General features: G+C 49.5%; 1 protein-coding gene across 8 annotated transcripts in view; it reads right to left on the bottom strand.

Moving 5' to 3' along the window:
- Positions 1–20,732, bottom strand: part of Nvy (CBFA2/RUNX1 partner transcriptional co-repressor nervy) — a 172,362-nt gene that overhangs the window by 75,664 nt on the left and 75,966 nt on the right. For 2 of the 8 annotated variants that reach the window (XM_077681843.1, XM_077681849.1), the window contains exon 1: positions 3,252–3,657. The exons of 1 other annotated variant lie outside the window; for it this stretch is intronic. In XM_077681843.1, the coding sequence (XP_077537969.1) occupies positions 3,252–3,642 (391 nt within the window). In that variant the 5' untranslated portion in view covers positions 3,643–3,657. Of the gene's footprint in view, positions 1–3,251; positions 3,658–20,732 lie in introns of those variants that run through there. 5 more of the 8 variants (XM_077681855.1, XM_077681892.1, XM_077681862.1 and 2 more) reach the window with 5 other exon arrangements.

The raw sequence follows: 20,732 nt of genomic DNA, 5'->3' as shown, positions 1-20,732 counted from the left end.
TCAATCAATATTTTCTGCACTGGGCACGCATTAATGCTTATCTTGCGAAATGTTAACCTAAAGTACACGTCCAAGAAATCAACCTTCACAAAAATTTCAAAGCTGGATCGTTGTTTGGCATACGCATCACCGAAGTTTCTCCTCAAATGCGCTGCAGTTATAACTCACACAGTAACCGCGCGTCAAGGTTACGATGCGAGCTGAGCTGAATGTATGTTTCGTGTTGTCCCCGGTTACGGGAAATTACTGTGGGTGCGTGTGCACAAACACGGATGCACCGTGACTTCATGCGTTTCTGTCCATGCTATAAATGAAACTCCTGTTTAATGCAGTTTGTATGGCGGCAATATTCGCTTAGGCGTTCTTATAACATCGGTAACTGTACCCGCGCGTGAGCAGTATACCAAGAAAAAAAAGACACTCCTAAAAAAATGCTGCATTTTCAATGCTCTAACCTCCTTTCTCCGAACTGTGATATCAGTAATAAGGCAAAAGAGAAACCATTTCAGGGTTTAAGCGCTGAACTTTCTTTACTTGCACGGTGTACAATCTGAATTAAGCTGCTCGAGACGTGGCCACACATTATTCTGCCTTTCTTAAGTCGTCCAAAGCTTACCGCTAGTTTAGGACCAGCAAAATTCGGCTCACGGTGTATTACCAGCTGGATCCCACGAGTATTAGTATAGACTCCGTGGTGCTTGGTTAAGCTTGTGGGATTCGGAAACCCCGTATGTTCACATAGGGACACATCCATTTAAAGCGTGCGGAGCGGCAGTGCCCACATTGCAAGCAACCGTGCAGCCAAGCTACCGCAAATGATGCGCATATTTCGAAAGTGGCAATGACGCTAACCTGCGTACGTGCCGCATTCGAGCTGACCGCACTAGGTATATCCGTAATCGCCATCCAATAGCGAAGCAGGAAGCTTTCAGCCTCGCGACGTGTCGACACGATACAGTTACATAAGCGAACAGGCACCATCTAATAGCTACTGGAAATGATTATAATAAATAAAACAATAGTTTGCTGGCGTGCCCAGGTGCAGCCGATGGATCTTTGGACTGGCGGACGAATAAAAAACGGTTAAGTAAGAAAATTTATACAAAATAATAATAATAATAATAATAATAATAATAATAATAATAATAATAATAATAATAATAATAATAATAATAATAATAATAATAATAATAATAATAATAATAATAATAATAATAATATAGATTAAATAAAATAAATTTGACAATAATTTTGACAATAATGATCTGGAACCTGTCCATCGTTAACGCGTCGGCCTGCCTTCCTCGCTGAATTATCGGCAAGGCAAGAGCCCCCTCGAGTTCAGCACGCTGTCGTTTTGGAAGTCCGCCAACACCATGACGAAATGGACGCTTTTGTGGCGACCGACGTACAGACATGTTTTGATGTAGCACAGAGTTCACGCCACAAGACAAGCTCGATGCAACTGACGGACGTTGCCCCGCTCCACCGCCCGGCCCACCAGAGGTACTAAATCGCCGCCATTTCTGTGGGATGCGCGGACTCGGGGCCGCTTCCCAGGCAGACCACTGGCCAGTGTGCAGCTGAGGCTACGCCTGTCAACCCCAGATAACTTTTCGTGTATTAAAGGGGCACTGAAGTGAATTAGTCGGAGTCCCTTCTGTGGCTGCATTGTGCACTTTAGCACTTGTATTTAATTCTTAGACTACCTAGCAAAAGTCTTGAGCCTTAACAGGTAGGGGAAGGCAAAGAAACACGCGCCATTCACGGCCGCTGCTAGGAGCTACCAAAATGATGACGTCACACGGGTTCCCACCGAGTTTTCATGCCATCTAAGACTTAAAATTTTGACTTCCACCCACTAAATTGTTAAAACCGACGGTTTATTTGTTCACGTAGATTTTTTATGTACGGGTTAAGCACGCTAACAATTCGTTAAATTCAACCCTACGGGCTTCTCAGCGTGTCGTCAAAGCCGACGTCCGCCAATCGGCGGGGAGATGGCGCGAGGGCAGCGACGCTTCACAGCGAACTTTTCTCATTAAAACATTATGTGCGTAAATAGGCCGAAACGAAATCGGAGACTGACAACCGCCTTCTAGAATTAGTCCGATAACGTAATTATGCAATGTTTACATCTCGCTTCAGTGCCCTTTTGGGTATGTATCGGGGGAAATGCAACTTTGTTAACGCTAATGTCAGGATTCTGTAGCGCACACATCTTTCGACAAAGGGGGTGAAACCAAGGGCGACACTGGCAGCGAGCAAATTTACCCCCTTTTTTTTTTCCCGCGCACCTGACTTAAAAAGCCACCTCGTGGAAGCAGAGTTGATAAAATATGTAAAGGGAAGATTTCCTTTCACATTTAAGTTCTATCAGGAGAATTTACCAAGTTCGTGCCAATCTAAGAGTTGGAAATGACCCCTCTCCCAATGTTCTTTGGGGAAACTCTGGTGCTTCCCGGGCTCGAGATACGCTTTCTTCATAAAGTCACAGAGTGCGTACTTCTTACGCGTCTTGGAACACTCCTGGAGCAACAGCCTGGCAGGAACGTCACAAATGCCACATCCATCCAAGAATGCGCCTTTGTTTCTCTTACATTATATATTCATGTGCGCATGGCACATTGTTATACCGAGGGTGGCCATCCTTACTTGTGATATGTTGCCACGCGAACAACGGGCCGAATGCTCGGAGAAGATGCTTCAAGCGGGCACATGATCAAACTCAACCCAGACGCCGCTAGAACGAAACATCGAGCTCTCCACTCCAATCGAATACGCAACATTGGAGTGGACAGAGTCAGGCAATGTGGTCACTGCGTCTGATCGCGACCACAGCGCACGCACTTCCCGCACGTTCTCTATTATTGTGGCCCGTGCGGGAAGAGCAGTGGAAGGGTCCCTCGCGTGTAAAGACGTCCCCAGCGCCTTCTTTACTCTAAACCTGAGCTTTTGGCATGCATAACGAAGCCTTTTACGAGCCTCCTCCAGCCTTAGCAACGACAGTTACAACATTGTGGCGACTTGTGAAGATACAAAGCCTCGGTTTGAGCCAGGGACAAAAAACGAAAACAAAAAAAAAACCCACCGAAAATATGGGCTTTGCACAAGACAGGCCCGGCTCTGTGGTACGAATAGTGGGGTGGAAAAGCCGCCTGACTTTGAGTCCAGCTCGATTGAGGAGGCCGCCGTAACCGGGCCTTTAGCTTTATTAGATACGGGCAAGGAGAAAGTAAAGAGCCACTCACGCGCACACAGTGCACACACGGATGGCGCGGTGAAGTGGCTCGCGCCAGGGATACCTGGGAGAAGGATCCGTACCGGGGTTGGCTGTGACAGCGCGAGGCCCAGGTGCATGCCCGGGGAGCTGTGCTGCTGCTGCTGCTGCTGGCCGAGTCGACAGCCGTCGGCCGGTCGCGTGAACCACGGAAGCGGCGCGTGCGCCCCGTGTGCGAGCCGCGCGCTGTGCGCGATGTGTGTGCTTTGCGAGGTCGCGCGGAGGGGAGAGACGCGGCGGCGGCGGCAGCCAGATGCTGGAGCAGCGTGTACCTGGAGCACGCCTGCCGGGAGCAGCTGCGCGCGATCGCAGAAACAGCTGGGCCTCGCGCCGAGCGGCCGCGTCAGCTGCGCCCGCGGCATGGAGCGCGGACGCGCCACTGACGCCACGGCTCAGGTGCCCACGCTGGCCGTCGCGCTGACGGCGGCTCAGGTGCGCCACCTCGAGCACTGGTCTGCGCGTTCGGGCGCGCTCTCAGCGCTGACCAGGAGGGGCACTGGCGCGCTATGGCTGGGCCGTTCCACCCTTCGCTTCCGAGGCGAGCGGGATCGTGTGACGGCGCGCCCCGTGTTATGAACCGTTGGCCACCACGGCCGACAGAGGCGCTGAACGCGTCACGCAAAGAGGTGCTCCCTGCCAAAAGCGGGGCACTGCGAAGCCATAGCGCTCAGAATGTTTAAAAGGCGTGATCATTTTTCCTTGCCCCAAGGCGCTTGTAACAATAACCAGCGTGAAACGCGGGATAGGCGAGGAACCACAGAAAAATGGCAGAATCTCCCCTCCATGGATGATGGCGAGGGTGCGGAGTACGGGGACCGTTACAGGCGAGGGAGTAAGCCGTTTGACGCTTGGCTGGTAACTCACGGTCGTAGCCCAATGGGTAAGACGACGGACCATAACTCTGTCTGGTCTATTAGACGCGGTTTTTGTTTTTTTGCGATTGTAAATTCTATGCGCACGGATGCAGACGGACATTGTGCGGTCCTAAGTTACTCCGCCCCTAAAATGCAAAGCTTTCTGCTGCAGCAGTTCGGCCATTGGTGAAGAATGGGCCGCTGATCATGACAAAATATGCGGGAGTATGAAGCGTAGTTGTGTTCTACGCGACAGGAAAGCGTTGTTCTGGTTAATAGCGGGCCAAAATCCACAAGCAGCAGCTGGGTCAAATGAAGTTGTACACCCCGATAAGGATCAGGGCAGCATGATTTTCGCTCTTCGAGGGCTTCAAACTTGGTACAGAGGCAATGCGTCTATCGGTGTGACATTGTAGTCTAAACAGAGCCGAAATTGGACTCGATAAAACTACTTATCACCCTGTCGCCAAGGGAGGCAAACTTTCGTTCTTCGCATACCTCCCGCTGAAACTAATACGAGTTCTTCGAATGATTTATTATGCCTATTCATTTTTTTTAAATTTATCGTATCATGCCCATGGCGTAAGAAGGTTAATTTGCCCCATGTTTTATATTACCCCTACTGGGTGATTCTTTTAGATCGCGCCGTGTTAGAAATCGTTCCAAATCGTGTTAAAAATCGTTCCAAATTGGCCCCTTTTTCAACATGTTCAGCGAGGGCCAATGCAAGACCATGGTTGAATTTGCCTTCATTAGCTACGCGCGGATAACCCAGCGAACACTAAGCATAGACGGTGCGCAGCAGCCGATGCGAATAGCCGCGAACGGTGAGGCCCCATCTCTTTCCTCGGAACGACAACACCCACGCAGCCACCGATCTTCTTGCCACCACAAGTAGCCTTGGCGGCAGCGCGGCGCTAGCAGGGAACGGTGGCGACAACCGACTCTTTCACTAGCAGTACAGTCGTCCGCGTGGGGTGTGGTATTTCAGATATTGCCTGGGCATCCACCGAAAAGCACCGCCGTCACTGCATAAAGTCTCCTTCCTTAACCGAAGTTCAGGCTTGTGCCTCGTCATTCTACCTCATTTCTCCTCCTTGCCGCGTTGGGCGCGCGAAGCGGGGAGCCGCACGCACCAGGGGCACGGGTAAAAATTGCACTGCGTTGGAAGTTCGCCCCCTAACGAGGGTCACGCCTGCCTGCGTTACGCATCATGCTACGCATTCTGATAACCTCGGAGCTTTCCTTCGTATGAGCTTCGCATTGATATACGAAGAAAGGGTGGCCAAAAAAAAAAAGGAAATCCGAGCCGTAAAGCGGCGCTGTCAGCACCTCCAGTGCAGAACAATACCGTTCACCTTGTTTACCTAGTTACCAAAATTTCTTCTTGTGTGCTGCAGTTCTGATTAACGGTGCATGCCGCAGGTGGGACGAAGAAAAAAAATACGGCCCCTTTGCTCCCTTCATTGCCCACTACTCCATCCAAAAGCGACAGGCTTCTAGGACCGGATATACGAGTGAGCAGACAGGCGTTTATTTTCTTTAATTTCCTATTCTTCTCATGTTCTCCGCGACGAGTTCACAGTGTTTACAAGCGCTGCCGCGGCGCGGAGACACTGCTCATCGAGTCCGAATCCCCAGTTCCCAATTGTAAGCGCGACGGGGCTGCCCAACGCCGTTTTGCTGCCAAGACCCAGTGCTGCCAAGACAGCCCGCGCGAGCCGATAGCCGCCTAAACGCCGCAGAAAGGGTGCCCGCTCTGGGGCAGCGCCAAAGGGTAGCCGAGCAGCAGCTGCAGCCGCCCCAGCGGCCGCTCTTCGAGAAGCCCTTCGCTTTCTACCAGTTTTCGAGCCCAGCGACCCGTTCAAGACCTCGTGGAACGTCTGCAACAGGCTCAGGTTCCCCTCGAACGTCTTCCGTACGACTGCTTCGACTTACGTCGGGCTCAACAGAAGTTGAGGCTGGGGTAATTTTTAAGGCGAAGCTTTATACGGCTATGCCAAAGAAAAAATCCCGGGCCATCTCCACTAACGTGAAACCTGGGGAGGGGCGAAGCATGCAGTGTATAAGTGTAATCTTGGTGCCTTGGCGTTTTTGCCAACGGACATGAAACCTTTTGGCGGCACAGGTATACAGCTTTGCTGTAATAGTCTCTTGTCTTTGAAGCACGGAGCTCTCTAGCGCTACGCGTAAACGAGTTTCCCGGTGTTTTAGTGCCGTGACTACATGAGACGAATGTCGCTTACGACGACGACAACGACAGGAGAAGCCAACAGCCCCAGCCCCGAAGGGGCTTCGCCCCTAAAATCCACCGGTCCCGTGTATGCAGATAACTCCTCTGACGCAACCCCATGTGCCCAAGGACGCGGGTTCGATTCCCGATCGCGGTGGACGCTTTTCTGATGGAGGCGAGAAGCGGAGAATGCCCGTGTGTTCGAGATTTCGGCGCACGTTAAAGATCACCAGGTGGTCAAAATTAATCCGGAGCCCTCTACTACGGCGCGCCTCATCGCCTGTGTAGCGTCGGGGCGTTAAATCCCAAAATCAATCAATCAAATCAAGCAACACCATGTGCGTGCGCGAAAAAAATAAACGGATTGGAGAGGAGTTATAAAGGGAGAGAGATTAGCCCAGTTTATGGATGACGTAGCTACACCCTCGCATCTACCGACGCTGGTAAGTGGGAATGACGTATCGGAGGCAGCGAAAAAGAGGCTCTCACAGCAGAGTGCGCGCGCAGCGAGCTGCTGCGTTGAGCAGTCCAAGCGATAGTGGCGGGCAAGGGCGGTGGCGCTGCGGGCGGAGGCACAAGTTGCAGGTTCGCTGGCTAACCATCCGTACGGAGTGCATGGGCGCATTTTATTGTCGCCTTCGTATTTTGGGGGAGGTGTACAAGATCCATAAATTTTAGGGGCGAAGCACCTTAGGGGCTCGGGCTGTCGTCGTCTCATGTCATCGCCGTCGTTCGTCGTCGTATTCTCATGTGGTCACGGTACTAAAACACCGGGACACTCGTTTTCCAAAGCATCGCGCTAGAACGTAACGCCTACTAAAAGAACACACCAGGACACTCGTTTTCCAACTCCTCGCGCTAGAACGTTTCATCTCCATGGGCAAAAACACGTACTAAAATAACACACCGGGACAGTATTTTTTTTGTTTGCGCTTGCTTGCTTGCTTCTATTTCGCTCCGTACTCACTTTAACTAAATTTTGCACTTCTCCATTTCGAATTTCCCTTCTCCTCCGTCTCCGTAATTGGGATGTCACGTATATCAGCGCGCGTCGTCCGGCCAGAGAGAGACTTACAATCTTTGAATACACTTACACACTGCATGCTTCGTCCTTCCCCAGGTTGCACGTTAGTGGAGACAGTCCAGTTTTATTTGAAAAGTTCAGTTTTTATTGTAAGTTTTCAAGCATCAGCCCTTGAAAAGCTTCCAAACACGCATTTAAAAGCCTGCGCCGGTGTTGTTTAGGGATTTGTCCCGTAATTTAGGCTCATTTATGACTCAGTTGTTGAAAATGGGCGGTTGGTTCGATTCGTCCTTTCGTGCTTTCTCCACTGAATGGCTTATTTTAGAGATGCTGCTTGCTTCCCTACAGTCGTGTATCTCTTTTCAAGGTCAGCTAATCAGTCAGGCCAGTCAGTCAACGTTTTCTTGTGTCTTCTACTTCCCGGGGAATACGCCAGCTTGTAGACTTTCGTTTTCTGCTCGCACTTTCTCGAGCAAATTCAAATCCTCCTCTTGGCTTCTGGCCGTCGACTCCCTGCTGGTGTTCGTCTGTCAGCGGTCAGGGTCACTGGATCTGGCGTGCCACCCGGGTATTGTCAGTTCACACTGAGGCCGGGCCCAAGAGGTCTTGCTTTAAGCGGGGTGGGTTGGTGGAGAGGCGTAGCGTTCCTTGAATCATAAACACTCTGCGCGGCAAAGAGCCCGATTTTTTGTAAGCAACACTCAGTTGTCGTTCCGTCGTTTATGGTGCACAAAAAGCCCCTCCACTGAAAATACAACCCTGCCACGCTGCATGCCTGTTGATCAAAATCTGCTGAGGCAAGAGAGCTTGTAAACAGGCAAGAGAGCAAAACAGGCTGAGGCAAAACCGGCATTTATTGAGTTAAATTTGCCTAAAACGGAGCGGTTGGATCGATCATACACGTTATAGACAATCTATGGACGAGCTTGTGGGAATGAGTGCGCCAGTATATGATCCCCAAAGCACAGCTTTCTTACTCCGTGCCCTACAGTATGCGCCTGACATTATGTATGACAGTAATGTGGAACTAACATAGAGAACGAAGGTATACTCAAAAGAAAGAAATAAGTAAATGCCTGGACAGAGTGAAATAGTGAAATAGTGACAAAGTGATAAAGAATAAAGTGTCACCAGAATCGCCCACAAATTTTCCTTTTGTGAACATGCGCAGTTATCGAATCAAATAAATAATCCGTGAACACTTCTAAAGTGAAGCGCCACGAACTCACGTGTCACGATGTCGGCTTCTTTGTACTGCTGGTAAACGATTTCTTAATAACGCAAATTATGCCAAATGTCATCATGGGTAGACCGAACTTAGCCGAAAGCTTTCACAGTCGTGTGTGCGGAACCGATGCGTTTTTCACTAACATTAGATTAGGGTAGGTTACGTCACGCCTCACTATAGGACCCTTGTGTCGAACGATCCGATGCCAGTTTATCCGAACAATTCCCCTGCGACGATAGCAGAGGGTGTCACTTTCGGTTCCTGAGGGAGCTGGAAATAGTAAGATAAGGTTCGACTATCACCTAAAGAAAAAAGTACAAGAAACAAAAGCTGAGGGACACATAACTTATGAAGACGAGCGTTTTCTTTCAACTAGCATTGATTCATATATGGTTACAAACTTTCGCGTCTCCGCTTCAACCGAACTGTAGCAGTGCGAACGGCATGCTTTCCTCCCTTAGCAGCGCTAATTCAGGTGAATGGTGAAAGAAAGGTGGAGTTTACATCCCCCTCACCCTGGGGCTTGAGTTCACCACTACATATGGAGGTATACACACGTACGGACTGATGGTATTTAAGCTGAAGTTGAAGTCAGTCAAAAAAGGGGAAACGTGTCTGGGTATCGTGAGTGCAGGGCTATCGAAAACAGGGCACGAAGAGCGGGGCTTCCTGTACGGGGTTTTTTACACGTCGTTTTAGCAATCATGGGCTTCCGTGCACCACGCAAGCATCATCGCTTGGGCAATGATGCTTGGCCCATTTGGTAGAGCGTTGGTGCATTTAGGACCCTTAAACAGCTATAGCTGAATGCCTGTTTTGGTACTTCCTTCTTGAGTATTCTTTAATGAGATCTAGAGGCTGTGGGCCAATATACAGTGGCTCCCCTTCATCGCATCTCTGTTATCGCACCTCACCGTGCCTCATCGTATATCCCTGGAGATGGGACAAGCTATAAACGTTCCAGCTTGCGCTTTGCTCCGTGAGGACCACCACGCATTGCGGTGCGGTAGGTTTCGTAGGCTGAGAGCCTTTTCCGATAATAAGTGCGTGCCCGTGCTCTAAAACGTCTCTAGGCATTTTTTCATATCGAGGGACCGGCAGCTTACTAATCAACATCTCCCGCTTAAAATCTCCTTTCAATCCTCCGTTGCGTTCAGCGACGTTCTGTGTGACACTGCGTCGGCCAAAAAAACGTTAGCCGAGCCACGCTGAGATAAAAAAATTGTTTTATACAGGGCCGCTGTAATTAAACCCATAAAATACTAAAAATACACACAGGCTGGTGAACGCCTATAGCTATCACGCAAGGCACGTGTTAAAACTTGGACAGGAGTCAAAGCACTGCTTAAATGATCTCTAAGCAGAGACTGATAATAAGTAGCGCCAAAGCTTTCTCCAATCTGCCAGGTAGTCCGCTTTGCTTTATCATAGAGCCAGTCAAACAGTCATTGCTGCGCTAAAGCAAAACCTCGTGGTACGGGCGTGTTGTGATCCGAAACGAATTTCAGAGCGAAAATACTTGAGGCTAAAGGATCTGTCTGGTTGGGAAGTTACGACTGAGAATAATAATTACAAACTCCAACCAACTTTTGGTTAGAGTTTATATCTCCCAGGGCGAAAAGACGTCATTGAGGAAGCCAGCGATTTCGAGGATTTGGAGCAGACGGGGTAAATAGGAAATAAATGTTTCAACGGGGCTGTCACCGTCCTTCTGAGGCACAATTTTTTTTTAACATTTTAGTTACCGTTCCAGAAAAGACCGCGCCATCTGCGGTTCCCCTCAGGTTAGCTATCGATCAAGGACGCCGCATTTAATCTCGTGGCAAATTCGGCAGGCCCACTACTGCAAAACAGAAGTCACGACCACGCAGGCAAAACCAGCGACACCGGTGAAGTGCGACCAGCGCTATCAAGGCACGAAACACGGGAAACACGGGAACACGGGAACCATTCAGACGACTTTGGCGTTTGCGTCTCGTGAACGCCTCACCTTCAGTGGTCACTGAGCAAACATGCGCTTGCACGTATAGCAGCGCCTGCCGCCAGAATTCCTTACGAGTCGAACCTGTGCTATTTATTTTTCATGCAAATGCCTAGTCTACTACTGTGGAAGCGGCATTTCGGGTTGCAGCTGTCGTCTGCAACCGCTCTGTCCCCGTGAGGCTGAGCAACGAACCCTTCTCTGGCGGTGCTTACATAGCACGGCTGTTAAGAGGCACGTGGATTCTAAATGGTTTAATGGAACGGGTTAAAATTGTACGGTTGGGGACAATCATTGCTCAAACGAGGTCTATTTGATAAAAGGTATTAAAAATTCGGCTTGAAATGAGCATCTCCCAAAGCTAGCGCGGTCGAATGCCCCGCTGCCCCAGACACACACCATTGAAATAAGTCTGCTTCCCTATCGTGCACCCTAAAAAGCCAGTCTGTATGATGAGTAAAACAAATGCTGCGGCCATGCGCACGGTCGCGGTGCGTATACCATTTTTAGTCAAAGTCTGGTGCATTGTGGGGAAGAGAACAGCAAGGATCTCCTAGAGTGCTCGCTGGAAACGAAAGAGGCGCGCACGCATCCAATCACCGCCTTTGCTACGCCAAGAGGCTGCAAAATTGTGTGCTGTGGGTAGCAATACACACAGATAATTCGACACTCAGTTGATATGTGCGTGCGCTCGCGTGAATGTGGGTGTACGTGCGTGCGTGTATGTGTGCGTGTGTGCGCGTGTGCGCGAGTGCGCGCGTACGTGGGCGCGCGCGCGCGTGTGTGTGTGTGTGTGCGTGTGTGTGTGTGTGTGTGTGTGCGTGTGTGTGTGTGTGTGTGTGTGTGTGTGTGTGTGTGTGTGTGTGCGTGCGTGCGTGTGTGTGTGTGTGTGTTCTGGCAAAAACTTCATCATTTACGTGTTATCCATTCGACAAGTGCATGTGCGTGTGCGAATGTGAGAGCATGCACGTGTTTGTGTGTTTGTGTTCTGTCGCCGTCCCGGTCTAAAACACCGATATGAGATGTGACTCATACCAAATATTGGTTAACCTTCGTTAAGCTCACTAACAGCCTCATAGGGCAATATAAAACGGTAGAGAAGTATTCAGCGCAGGCACATGCTCACATTATTTAAGGAAACATGAAAGCGCATAAAGGACGGAAGTTCGTCCGCTTAGGGGATCGTGTTAGAATTGTTAAGTGTGACGGAAGTTTTGCCGACAAAATCAGGACCCTTTTCAGAGCTCTTATTAGTTCGAAGAGCAGTTCATGTAAAGTAAATGTTACCATTGCAAACGTTTTTTTACCACAGACATTTTCGCATAAAACTACTGAGGAACATTCATCTGGACTCCCCACAGCTGCATTCGTACAAGTGTTCTAATCGAGGCGTGGGGATTATCTAACAGTGTGGTTGAGTGTTGACAACAGCCGCGTCGTCCGCAGCGGACCCCCCCCCCCCCCTTCCCCTTCCCCTCCGGCGTCCCAACACGCACGTGGTAGGTCTCAGTGGAAAGAGAGAGCTGGAAGAGGACAACGACGCACGGATTGGTTCGTCGTCGGCCCCGACAAGAGGCAGAGCAGCGAAGGTGGCGTGGGAGCCAGAGCAGCAGCAGGGGGGAGGGGGGAGGGGGGAATCGGGCCATTCGGCAACGCACGCTGGCCACGCGTGAGAGCTCGAACACTTGCGCTCGACGGGCGTCCGCGCCCAGCGCCCTCTGGCACGGCGCACGAAAGTAAGAGCAGAAAAGCGAGAGCAACGAACAGCAGCGCGGTTAGCGCTCATATCCCGGTCACGCAAGTTCCGAGTGAAATGTAAAGCGAGCCGAGTGCGCGGTTTTAGCAAAGACTTGCGCTGCTCTTGGTCCGGGCCGTTTTGCTCATCACGCTCGCGTAGCCCGGCAGCGTGCCCTGCCGTGCGGTGCCGCTCCTGCGGCCCCCCGAAGCTATGCGCAATAATTGCGCGCCCTAATGGAGTTACTTGCGCTAAGAAACTCCGCCGGCCGCGTTCTTCTTGATAACGTTCGTGGGCGGCTCAACGGGCCGAGTTGGGCGCGCAACCGAGACGTGTACGATTCATTGTTAAAAGCGTTCACGCATGCTGAAAGAGGTGTTTCACGAAGGACATTAGTATTCTTTTTTCCTGAAGCGACCCGGAACCTACGCTACGCCAAAGAATTTCTGGTCAGGTAATCGGCCTCCCGAGGAAACACCTCGCGTCCCCGCAGAAACGTATTAGCAGACCAAAGAGCTTTTACTTCTGCAACCACAGAAGCATTTCAAGCGAAGTCGATTGCAAGAGAAAAAAAGAAGTGGCTGATAGCGAGGGATGAAAGCAGGAGTATAAATGTCGGAAGGAAGAATTAGCGAAAGAAAACTTATTTGAACCATCAATTGGGATACTTCTGCGAACGGTGTTAAAGGAGGGTGGAGAAATATTATTACCGATTTTGATGTTCAAGTGACGCGCTGCAGCATATCGGTTGGATAATTCCAATTTGTTTCCCAACTGCGGACCCTTAGGCAATTTTGTGGGAATTTTTTATGCATAATTTGTTTCTACAAATCAAATTCATTTCAAGCAGTAATAAATATCACAATTATTATCATCGTCACGTTTGTGTCCAGTACCGGGCGAAGGCCTCTCCGTGTTCCTCCAGCCATTCTTTGCCTCGAATTTTCTGATTTCATTTCTCCATAGAGTTAATGGTCTTTTCCTGCTTCTACTCTTGTCTCTCGGCAGACACTCTGTTACTCCGATGGTCCATCAGTTGTCAGTTCTCTGCATTTCAAGCCCAGCCCGAGTGTATTTCTTCGCCTTCATTTGAGCTACGGTGTATTTTACCCGAGTTTGTTCTCTGACAATGGATTCTCGTTTCCCATAGGCATTGCTCCTATCCCTCTTCTTCCCAGTGCTCGTTGGGTGCGCCTTAGTTCCCTTCGAGGCGCTTAGCAAGGCGCCGAGATCCTTCCCGATAAGTCATCAGCGGCAGTAGGCAATGGCTGTAGATCTTTCTTTCCAGTTGTAGTGGAAGTTTACTGTTCTTTTTTTAGAATGATAATAATAACGTCCGCGGTGAAGATGACGATGACGTTAGGTTGCTGCGATATGCAAATGTGAGAATTAGTACGCCTGTACTAATCCCAGTTCTTCAACACGCGATAACGTTTGTTCAACTCAATCCTGGTTTTTTTTTTTCTGATGTCCAGCTAAAAATTCACCTGAACTCCTTTCTGAGGATGGGGTGCGTGCTAACAGAGTTTGATGCGGTCACACATTACGAGAGGCGCGGGTTAACCTCGGTCAGTGTTGCCCTTCTTTCCATAAATGCAGCACTGCCAAGGAGCCCCGCCGCACACGCCCGCCTGGCCGCCTTTCAATTATCGGCCGCTGGTAAGCCGACACCATTCGAGCTTCTGATTTCCGGGCGCATTCGGTCGCCCACTTACCGAGGCTAACGCGCCTTGAGGTCGTTTTCGTGTACTGCGAGGAACAAGGGAGGCGGGCATTTTAACTCCGAGGAAAGGGTCACGTCAACGAGCAGGTCTCAGTGCGATGTCACGTTCCCCTTACCCCATCCCGGTCAGCTATTGGCCTTGGCTATAGAGCACACGACAGGTTTCAGCGTGGGCGCATTCATAGCCCCCACTCGGTACGGTCCTCCCTGGCTACTTGTTTTGCTAGGTAGGGGTCCTGGTCCTGCGGCTGCGCCTGGGGATGTCCCCCGCGCTGGCCGTCTCGAGGTCCCGGCCACCTTTTCGGCATGCGACGTTCGCCCCGACTTGTCCTCTCATACCGACTACTGTTGAGCAGGCTGCAGCCGAACAATTGGTCTGTAGTTGCACGACTTCACGGCACGTTCGCCTCCAACAGCGAACTCCTGCATTTCTCACCCCTGCAAGCCTCATCAGTACGGATCGTGGATCAGGTGCACACACCACGAGCCCTTACATAAAAAAAAAAAAACACCAGCAGTGTACCTATATGTATATCTACCCCTCCTTTAGACATGTGTCAAGTTTTTCAAACGAGAAAAATAAATATCACAGAAACATCCTGGTCAGATAGTGTCGATAGTGCGCGTACGCACTCTTTTCAGGGGCCCATTTCCGCACATATATATCTTGGTATGTTTGCGTTGAGACCCGAGGCCACAGGGTCCTTATTGATGGGAAACCTTTTATTGATGAAAGACTAGAGGCTCTCTGATTAAACGCCCAGCATGGCCCATTTAGAGCCACGCACCGCATCGTGTCGCGCCTTGTGGACGGACGTATAGGGATGACAGATTTCTGAAGGGAGTTGCTAAGAATGCTCCCGCATTGAAAAATAGCGAAGCTAAGACATGCGCATTGTGAAGTGAACACGTAGTCAGCTATTTTATACGTGAGCTGCAAGAAGGAGAACGCGAGAGCCATCCTTCCTTTTCGATCTCCACTTACGGTCCTCTTCCCGTTTGTAATCTATGTTTATTGCATGTCAAGCATTTCACGGTGAAGTTGAAGATTCTAGACAGATAAAAAATAAATAAATTGAGCTAGCCCGCACCAAAACTGTGCGTGCTAGGCAGCGAATAAATCCCGATGACAGCTGCTCAAGGGCCCTCGAAGAGCGGGCGAGGGAACCGGGCGCACTAGGGGCTCCGCGGGGGTCGCACGACATCCGCGCCCTCGACGCTTGTTCACCGCGCTCTCGTGCCCTGTTCAGCTCCATCCTGGGCAGCGGGATGTTGGGGAAGAAGAGGCAGGGGTGCTGGGAAAGGTGGTGTAATGTAACTGGAGTGTGTATTACCCCACAAGTTTGCCAACGCGTAATATACGCGCAAGGAGCGCACAGTCGGACATTGGTGAAGTTAAACTTAAGAGAAGGGCACGGTGCCACCCACTGATGTGACCTCAGGCCCCGAAGTATTCCCATGCTTCGCGAGTGACGCGTCATTGAGCGACTGGCTGCCGACACGCTGATCTGGAGACCTATAGCGGACCTTGTGCTCTGCTCGCGAGCAGAGCACAAGGTCCGCTATAGGTCCGCCCTCCCACAATTTCTGCGCTTGCAGCGCACTGAAAGCGCAGATATTATGGGAGGGTGATCCCGCGGCCCAAATATAATTTTTGTGCGCAGAAGTGATGACCTGGGGCAAGCTGCCATCCTATTTTCGCCGCTCTTTGCCCGGCACGTTCTCACCCTCTGCTGCGCACTGTGTTGAATTAACGACACGAACAACAAAAACCACATACACTTGCCGAGTTGAGCGTACATGGTACGTCCGTCACCTCTATGAAAATTATTTTAGTTTGTTTAATGGCGCCCTCCTGAGCTTCCTATTATCATGCACCTTCATTGGCGTCCCTCTGTTACACATGGCACGATGCCTGTCTTCGCCATATGTTACATTCAACGCGTTATCACGCAATTATTCTAACGCTTGGAAAGTCTTTGGCGTTTCCCAGGTCAGGTATATAGGCTCGGAGTTGCTGCACCGGTACGTCATCAAGAAGAACCCTCCTGTTGTACGTGCAAAACACGGTCTTCCTTTGAACTGGTATCACGTCGTACGCATCGGCGGGGCTCACTCGAAACGGCGTAGCGCTACTTAGCACGACGTTGTGGTATACTGTCCGATACCACGACCGTTTTTCGGATCGAACCGAAAAAGCAAAACGCCCTTGTTTAGGAGATTTCAGTGCACGATTAAAATTTGAAGGTCGTCTAATTTATTGCGTAGCCCTGATAAGATTTGCCAGAGGGCTTCAGAATGATCAATCACTGCGATAAACGACGAAATTTTGGAAAATTGCAAGACCCCCACATTCAGTTTGGCTTAATAAATGTCGTTTTGCGCTGATACATAACATACTATGAGAACGCAACGTGTCGCATTACGCTATATCTACGCGCAGATAGCATTTCCACGCAAAATTGCATGATGAGCCCCGTCTGTTGCCAATTTACGAAGTTACCGCAGTAATAGAATAATATGGAGCGCAGTGGCGAAGCTCGCCTACGGGAAATGTTTAGAGTATGGGCTTCACGTCGCACTTTAGTGCGTAAGGTGAAGCCAAATTCACATTTTTCAAGTCGGCTCCAACTGCCGACTCCCCTCTCCCTCTTCTCCTCTCGTCTCCCCTCTTCTCCTCTCCTCTCTCTCGCTCTCTGTGTTTCTTTAAATTTCGTCCAGTAGAAACTACTGCGACTGCCTCACTTAGAAAACGAAAACGCTAGTTTACCGTTTCACCAAAATTCTCCTTAATAGGCCAATCACTGCGATCAGCGGTTCAAGGCGACAATTTACGCGAAAAATGTGACCCGCACTGTTCCGTTAGGCAATGCAAGCACAACTTTTTACACCGCGGGTTGTGATAGTGCACATGATGACAGTTTTGCGGTAAATCGTATGTAATGCCTCGTTATTCGTCGAATTTTGCAGCGATTGGTCTATCAGGACCGATATGTCGCAAACAGGCCCACTGGAAATTATTCTGATTTTACCCTGTTAAAAAAGGCCGCGGGTTTGCTGCGCCATAACGCAGCTCAATAACCGAATCTGGAATGTGGGCAGCAAAGAAGGGAATTACAAGGCCCAGACTATGATCGGACTCTAAAAAAGGTGGTCACGCAATGCGAAAGTGACGTTTTGCGTTGAATGATGTCACAGCTCAGATCGCGTTCTTGAGACAGATGGTAGTCCTGGCCTCGTTATTATAGTCAAATTCGCCTCTTCACACGTGCCTATTAGTCATTAAGGCGCATTGTGGCGAAGCAGACCCACGGGCCCACTCATTAGCGTAGGCCGCACTAGGTCGCCGCTGGGAGAAAAAAAAAAAAAAAAAAAACTTGCAGCTATACCGCCGCCACCCTCTGCAGTATGCCTAGTTCGCAGCTGCCTGCTGGGAGCTTCCTGCTGCTGAGGCGCACATGCGTAGTCGGAAAGATGGCTATTTATACTTGGTCCATTTGAGTGCGCTGCAACCGAAAGTGTCGCATCATGTCGGCGGGGAACTGCTGCTGCTGCTTTATTTCTGTTGGCCAGGGCGCTGTTTACAGGAAAAAAGTCCCTAATATTTCTACTACGTTTCGTTTACTTCCGTTATTAAATACCCAATGTATTTTAAGTTAATTTTGGGGGGTAAAATGCAACAGGGTAGCAGGCAATGTTTTCCAAGGGACGAAAATGTGATCCCACCACGAATTGAAAGAAATTTGTTGACATCACTTGTGGACTTGCACGCGTTAAGGGCTATTGAAATCTCTCAACCTCGCAGACGTTTGGTAGTCACTGTCTCGAGAGAATAGATTAGAAAAGAAAGAAATGCATGTTGATGGCAGCAGAGCAAGCGCGAATGAGCAAATATTGAAAATGAAAACAATAGAATGCGTCTTTTGCATTTTTGTGTTCCTTCTTACAAGCCTAGACACTCCTTGGGCGGCTTCCTTCCACCTAGCATCCTTCCTTCCTGCAGCGGGCTTCCTTCCGCAAACACGAACTTGAAGACAGCGCCTCCGAACCCTTCGGTTTGTTGCTGATAACCATTTGCTGTTCCTTTGTGGCCCAAACTGTCTTGCCTATAATCGGTATACTCGAGATATATAATGCCTCGGAGCGAATGTTAAAGTACCTGATACCTTCATTTAATTGTCTCTTCCCAGCTTTGTTTGTCATCAATATGGAAATTCGTACATCGCCCGTAAGAGAGCGGCTGTCAGTTAGGCGGGTTTTCCTGCGTGCCTTCTAATACTTAGGTGCCCCACAAACTCCTCTTAGCGTTTGGTAATTTTATACTACACTCGCGAAAATTCCCCTGGGTCTGCCCTACCACAATGCACCCGAGTGGCCAATCATTGCGATCAAATGAGCAGCGCATGCCAGCGTCCTGGACCAGCACGCCATTTGTCTAGACAAATGTGATGCGCGCTGTGGCATTACGCAACGCACACATGGTGTTTTGCATTCCACAGAACAGAACGCGCTTTTTTGGTCAAATGGTACCTATAGAAATGATCCTATGAAGCGTGATCGTCTGCCCTTATTCATTGAATGTGCACTCTTGCGCGCAGCGATTGATCACCCAGGTGTAGGCCCACGGTGATCTTTGAGAGTGCAGAACATCGCCGGCCCTATACTCGGGTACAGGTTAAGAACGGCCATAGCTCCTGTGGTGTGAAACACTGCCGAAGCGACGGACCCGGACGTCAACGCGCGCGGGCGTTCTAAAAAGAGATTGCTGTTAATCTGTGGCATTGCCTACTGTTTTTCACCTAGTTTCTTTTTTAACAGCGAAGCTGTTGAGCAAATCGTTTGTGTACGGTGTCCGCAGTTGAAAAACCAATAAAATTCCGAGCGCTCGCGCACGCGTGCCTCGAACGCACCTTCGTCAAGCCAAGCATACCCACTTAGGGAGATGGCCAACATTGGCTACAAAAAAACTCCAGCGTTTGCCGTGTCGGGGCAACACTTGCTTGGAACGAGAAAGACACGTGATAGCATACACCCCTCGTTCGTTCGTCCTCGTGTCGTCATGCGCTTGCGCTTTGTACCGTAGAAGAGCCGTGACTTGAATGTCGAAGCTTCTGCAGGTGATCATTCTCCACATGGCCCGGCCGCGGATATTTCGCACGGCCGAGGAAGAGGCCGCGCTTTGAGAGGCTCGGCGTGCGAAGTATCCGCTAGACACGATAAGGCGCCCTTGCAGAGTGGCGTACGAAAATGTCCACCAAAACGACGAGCTAACTCTGGCCTTGCTGAACTTAAGGTCATTGAAATGCCATGCCGCCGACGTAAACCAGGACACCGCAACGATACTAAAACTCAACAGTCCGTCAGTGATCACCTACAACAGATTCGCCATTCAAGTCTTGCGCGTGAGTGCCAGTTTCCCTGAGTTTTATGTCACATCGGTAATTTATAATTTGATTAACTCCGAAAAATTATGAAAAGAACTCGTGTCACGTTCCAAATACTCACATTAAGGAACTCTTTGCGCTGCGCGGAGGTACAGCCCGTGCGGTGACGAGGCGCACGGGCGACTTTCCTTGTCGTTGTTAAGTTGTACCCAAGTATAGGTCTCCTCTGTCTCTCTACCAGGTAAAGTTTTATTACCGTTGGATGAATGCTTCTAATAGCGCCACGACGTGCGCTTCCCGTACATCTTGTTCCTTATATTATGATATAAACGGACTCATGTTCAGCCTTCGCGGAAAGTATGCAATACGGTGGCTTGTAGGCTAAAATTTTGGAATTCGAGGAACCATCTCGAGGATCTAGTTTACCTAAAAGAAAGGCGCACAGTAACTAGAGAAAACTGTCTCTCTGCTAATTTTGGGTAAATGTATTTGAAATTTGAGTTCTAAACTAAACAACTTCGTCCCAAAAATACAATTATTTATTTATTATTTATTTCGTGAAACCCCTGAAGGCCCTCTGGGGAGGGTATTACATAGGGTAGGAGAGTTACGCTGGTGTCACAAAAACTATAAATATAACACAACAAGAGCTAAAAATTAGAAAAATAAATTACATTTCATCAGCGTAAACAAAGAGGAAAATTACAAAATATCAATAAGAACAGTTATCCGTGCAGTAACTAAAACAAGAGACACTGACTACGAACGGCGTCATCCCGACCTCCTTTACTCAGTGCAAACTCTTAGTGAAAGGAGGCAGTGCAATGAGTTATATTATACACGGATATTATTACGCAAAGCATCAGTAAATTCCGCGGCATTTGGTTCAGTAACAATGTGCGGTGGTAGATTATTCCGCTCTATGGCAACTACAAGGTACAAATGATGGGACAAATGCAACAGCATGTGATGCGTTTGACTGTGCATGAATGGTCCCGACTTGGAAAAAGGGCTGGGGGTTCGCAGATGAAGTCGTTATGAAGGTGCACATGATAGTACAGTTAATGAAATAGTGTTAAGCGAGATATGTTGCGACGATGCGTCAAGGCTTCGAGCTCAGCACGATTTTTAAAGCGAAGCTTTAGTGCTCTCAATGATGGCGTCTGTAACGGGAAAACGCCCAGCAGGAAAGCTACCTTTCTCTGACGATGATGATGAATGATCGTGGCTGGAGTGAAAGAAAAAAAAAACGCGTCAGTGGCCGGAATCGAACCTGGGTGGCTCGCGTTA

The sequence above is a fragment of the Haemaphysalis longicornis genome, unplaced genomic scaffold (assembly GCF_048455015.1).
Source record: "Haemaphysalis longicornis isolate Haplotype H1 unplaced genomic scaffold, Haemaphysalis longicornis Haplotype H1 scaffold_1, whole genome shotgun sequence".
NCBI classification, from domain to species: domain Eukaryota; kingdom Metazoa; phylum Arthropoda; class Arachnida; order Ixodida; family Ixodidae; genus Haemaphysalis; species Haemaphysalis longicornis.
This window is presented reverse-complemented; position numbering and strand designations above follow the sequence as displayed.